General features: G+C 32.3%; 1 protein-coding gene across 1 annotated transcript; it reads right to left on the reverse strand.

The window, feature by feature from the left end:
* Positions 1-471: 471 nt before the first annotated feature.
* Positions 472-4,557, reverse strand: LOC149135007 (uncharacterized). The gene has a single exon (XM_089353734.1). The coding sequence runs from the start codon at positions 4,488-4,490 to the stop codon at positions 1,668-1,670; it is 2,823 nt and encodes a 940-aa protein (XP_089209860.1). The 5' UTR covers positions 4,491-4,557; the 3' UTR covers positions 472-1,667.
* Positions 4,558-5,190: the final 633 nt, after the last annotated feature.

The raw sequence follows: 5,190 nt of genomic DNA on the forward strand, positions 1-5,190 counted from the left end.
AAGGAACCGAATGAGCCTAAATCAGCTTGGCACAAACATTGTTACTAATAATAAGCAATTGAAAACTAGCGAAATTATCAGTCTGTTACCACAGACTTACAAGAAGTTGCAAATGGTACGACAGCAATTACGTGGAGATGTCACATCAGCTCCTACCACAGCATACAAAACTCTTTTGATATATGTCTTACATTATTTAAGGATTGCGTTACATTTAAGAAGAATTTTTTTTATTGTCTAATTTATCTAAGAAAGATGAAAAGGATACCTTTAAATTTCACCTGCTTATTAGCTATTTGGAATGAATGGATGACAACAAAACTATTGCAGCGATGCGCCATCTTGGTGACTGATCACAGTAATACAAAACTTCACAGCCAAAAATACAAGTTTTACATCCTCTATGTCATCTCTTCCCTTCACTCCTAGGTATTACTTTCATGTGTCTTCCTTATAAAGTTCCTTGATTTTTGTGTTGCTGTTAAGGTGTAAGTCTGATGCTACAGTAAACTCATATCTATTGCATGTAGCTTTAGCACATCTACGTAATCTGAACGCTATTGTATTATCATTACTGTTCCTCTTCACGGTGATTAGTAGATTACTTTGTCGGATATCATTGCTGGCGCAGGTTTTCAGATAGCCCATACGAAACATATAACTAAAACATTGAAGAGCTGTTTATAATTCTTCCTTGCTGTAGTCAACTACCCATGGGCTTGACAAAATATCTTTTTTGTTGTTGTTGTCTAGCTCCAGTTAAGATCATGCGGTCCTTCTTTGAGATACTACGAATAAAGGGTTACATTATCTAATTTGTTTTCCTTTTTCAATTTGGTAGGCTGTAATTTGAGAAAGATTAAGTTGCTCTTCACAAAGAATAACCATGCAAAATTACCTGATATCATTGAAGATTTTCATTGATCTATTTTGCAATGATATAACATCTATTACTCCTGTTCATCTTATATCTAGGTGAACTGGAGTAATCGATGATATATTGAATCTGTTGAAAAATGACTTCAAATTCATTTAATTTTCTGTAATTCTTTTTCTCAATTATGTTCTCCTAATTATCTTGCTCACTTATTTTTCAGCAATCACAACCGCAAGTCTTGCATTTCTTTATGTATTTTAAACTGATCCTATCACATTTTTTTACATTTTATCAGTCATCATTTTCAAACGTTATTGCAGACGTCAAAGTTTATCAGAATCAGGCTCGTTTTAAAGTTTACTGCAGTTACCTATTGCTTCCTTTCATTATAAGGTTTATTTTTATGTTTTAGTAATATTTTAGTTGCCCTTTTCTGGCAATAATTGAATACCTGAAGATTCCTTCTCTACAACCTTGATATATCCAGTAGGACATCACAATCGCTTCATTATCATATCAAAACCTTGTCATCGCAACATTACTTCTACTGTAACAGAATTTCATCACAACGTTTTACTAATTAACTCACGACTACAAAGCAATATATGCCTTGAATTTATGACAATCATATCATATTCTAAACTGGACAACAATATATAATTTTCAGCGATTTAATACCAGCGTATACACAAACCCACTGCAAATATTTCAGGTCAGCAAACAGTTATTTCCACTACACAAAAGAATACTAAATATTTCATTGCGTTTGTTTTTAATATGTTGTCTTTACTTAGTTTTTGTTTCGAAAACAGCTCAAAATTACAGAACGGAAAGATTTTGAAACAAAACTGTACAAAAAGGCATTTATAGAATGCTGTGCAAAACCAAGGGCCATAAATACACTATCTAAAAGATCACTTAATCCATAGCGAACCCACCCTAATACATGTTGTATCATTAGTGGTAATTCAAAGATAAATTTGCAAAGTATTATGGTAAAAAGCATGACGTTAATCTGTCGAAATTGTTGACTTCTATCTTCACGTGCGAGTGTATTTCGAATCCTGCTCTGTCGCCTCAGATGGATGATAATTAATATATTCAGTATGACAGTGGTTGATGTTGGAATAAGCCACCCGTTAAGCATCGTTATTAGTATAACCAAAATATTACGATTTTGGTTAGATTTAATGCATTGGCCATTTTCATAGGACCTCATGCCGAGCTGAGAGAAATTAAGCATTATCTCAACTAGAAAGCAAACAACCACTGCAGTCATAACTTTGTATTTTGTGATGTAGATTTTAGCTTTGAATGGAAACTTGACCGCAATAAACCGTTCTGCTGACATCATAGCAATTGCCCAAGCCGATGTAGATTTGACAAAAACTTTCAGATAATGAAATGTCTTGCACATGGTAAAATTTAGGTTCGATATTTTCCCTCCAAAGAAATAAATGTAAAATTCGCTGTCAAAGAATACAATTATACCTGTAAACATATCAACTGTAGAAAGGAACGCAGGTATATAAAAAGCCACTTCGTTTTTAAACTCTGTCGATCTAAAGACAAGAACAGAGATGATGTTGCCAATTATTCCAGTAAATAAAATCGCTGGTTGAATTATAATATCTACCATGTTAAATGTTTTCTTTACATCAACAGCTTGTGTCAAATTTACCGTTGAGGAATTAACATTCTCCAACTGCTTTGGTATTTCGGTAATATTAGAAAACCCCAAAATTGTTTCCTTTGAAGAACGCAATTGTGTTGTGGATTCTTTTGATGTAACCACAGCTGAGGAGTGAATCAAGGACGAAGTTATCAAATCTGTATTGGTTGGGTCGTTGGACGCGTTAGAAAAAGACTGTTTCGTCTTTTGTGATGTTAACTGCTGACTGTCTTTTAAATCCCTTTTTATCAATTTGTGAATAAGAGCAGAATTAGTTGACTTAGCATTAAATAATAATTTTCTGCCGGTGAACGAAGAAAATATTTCCTCTAAATACTTGATTCGACAAACTTTTAATCTATAATGAAGTAATAATAAATTGATTGAAAATTTACATTGACTAGTCCGGAATGGAGAATTGTTTCCAACTGGTTTCTGAAAATTTGAGTACGAATTTGTCCAAGAAATAAATGGAATGGTGTTATATTTGAAAATTAAACGAGTTATTGGAAAAAGAACTAAGAATCTACCAGTGATTAAGATAGTTATGTATTTTGATTTTTTCTTGATTTGACGATCTGCATATCTGAAACTTTTGCAATACCAAAATACTTTTGGTTTTCGATGAACGAGATTAGATCTACAGTTGACCAGTATGAACGATATATACTTCGTTCGAAATCCAAAACGAATTAAAATATTTGAAACTAGGGAAGAATACTTTGGCAATAAGATTACTTCGTAGTTGTGTTTCGGAATGAATGCTGTTTCTTTAAAATTCCAAATTTCCTTCCGAAATAAAAGTGTCAATAATTTTGGTAGAGTTATTTTATATTGAAGAGCAGATATCAGTTGTTCCTTATTCGATGTCAGAACTGTTGCATGGTTACTAGTAAACATTAATGAAGGATTCTTATTGATCTGAATAGAACTATGGTGAATAGGTTTGTGAATTGTGAGTAAGCGTGTTATAAATGAACAACTAGACGCTTGAGAGGTTTTTCCAGTAGAAAGCTTGTTAGTATTTCCTGGGGAGTTTACAGGTGAACCAGGATTGACAATAAATTTCACGTTATTACTCGAGGACGCTTCTATTATACCGAGTGTTGTATGCTCTGGTAAGTGTTTGCTACCAGCATCATCTACAAATACCTTTGTATCTGTAAGTCTAATGTGTTCATGACTTTCGGGTGCCATACTGATCTTGGAATATTCGGGTGGTTTTATATTCTTGCTACCTTCTGTCACCAGAAAGTTTGTTACATTATTTGGTAATACTTCTTCCAAATCCGGTAACCCAGGATGGATTTCAGAGTCTGAGTTGATATTTTGTTTCTTCTTTAGCATCAAATCGAAGTCTAGCATATATTTTGCTCTGTTTTCCAAAAATTTTAAATCTAAAAAATAAAGCTTCAGCGTTGATTTGGCAGTGCCGAAATCCTGTACTTTAAATTTAAGATTTCGGAAGTTGTTGTTGAGCATTGCAGTAAATATAGAACAAATCTGAAAAGTCCAATTATATTTATAATAAGCCTGAAATCTTTCCACAAGATTTTGGCTGTTCTTTGTTAGAAAATATATCATTTGTTTATTGACTGGTTTTACTTGCAAGTCGTCTTTGATGCCATTATAAGACTTTAGCACTTTATTTTGCAGTTGTTTTTTACAAAAATATATCTTTTCCTCAGTTGATCTTTGATCTAAATTGTTTCTTTGACAATTCATATGTTTTCTGCAGAATTTAGAAAATATTTCGAAAATTAATTGCTTCTGTTTTATATTGTGTATATCCATATCTACGTAGATATTTCTAAATATTTCCAAATCTGAAGAAATCCTTTTCCGGTTGTTTAGCAACCTGTTCGAATATTTCTCTCCGTCTGAAATAGTTGTATTCTTTTTTGCAGGAGTTTTTAATATATTCTTATTGGCAACAACCATATCCTTATTATTTGTTAAATTGGAAGTTTTCCAACAGTGCACACCCACTGTTAACTTGATTAGAAGAAGTAGATCCAGGAACAACATCACTGAAATATGTTTGAATTGAAATAATAAAATAAAAATAATGAAAACATTAAAATATTAGAATTACAAGGTACATAAGATATTTGATGTAGTACAAACTACATCGGGTCAGAGCATAAGAAGGAAAACGTGAAAGAAAAACTAATATTATCTATCTCTAATTAGTTATTCTATATATTAAGTACAAGACAGTGTTTGAAATTACTGGGATATTGAAGAGACTCAGTTACAAGTTTACAATTACGTGAGGAATAAATATAACCTAAGCTTAGTCATTGAAAAAGAATACCTCGTGACAATTTCAGGGCCCTAAGATAAAAGAGCGAAAGAAATGATCAAACGACAGTTAAAAGAACGTGTGTAAAATACAATTCTAATATATATACACAAAATACATTGTAAAAACAGCATAAATATTAAAGAATCTACGTGTATATCAAATACGGGACTATCTGTAAGATTTGGTCCAACCATACTTACTTATAGTTAATGAGAAAGATTGTTATTTAGAATATAATCAACCCTTATATAAGGTGTGAAAGTGTGTGGTCTATTGGCTAGAGTGATAGTCTTGTCATTGTTAGACCATGCATTTGATTCTTACATGGAGTCT

This window comes from Octopus bimaculoides, chromosome 6, assembly GCF_046866305.1.
Source record: "Octopus bimaculoides isolate indiv1 chromosome 6, ASM4686630v1, whole genome shotgun sequence".
NCBI lineage: Eukaryota > Metazoa > Mollusca > Cephalopoda > Octopoda > Octopodidae > Octopus > Octopus bimaculoides.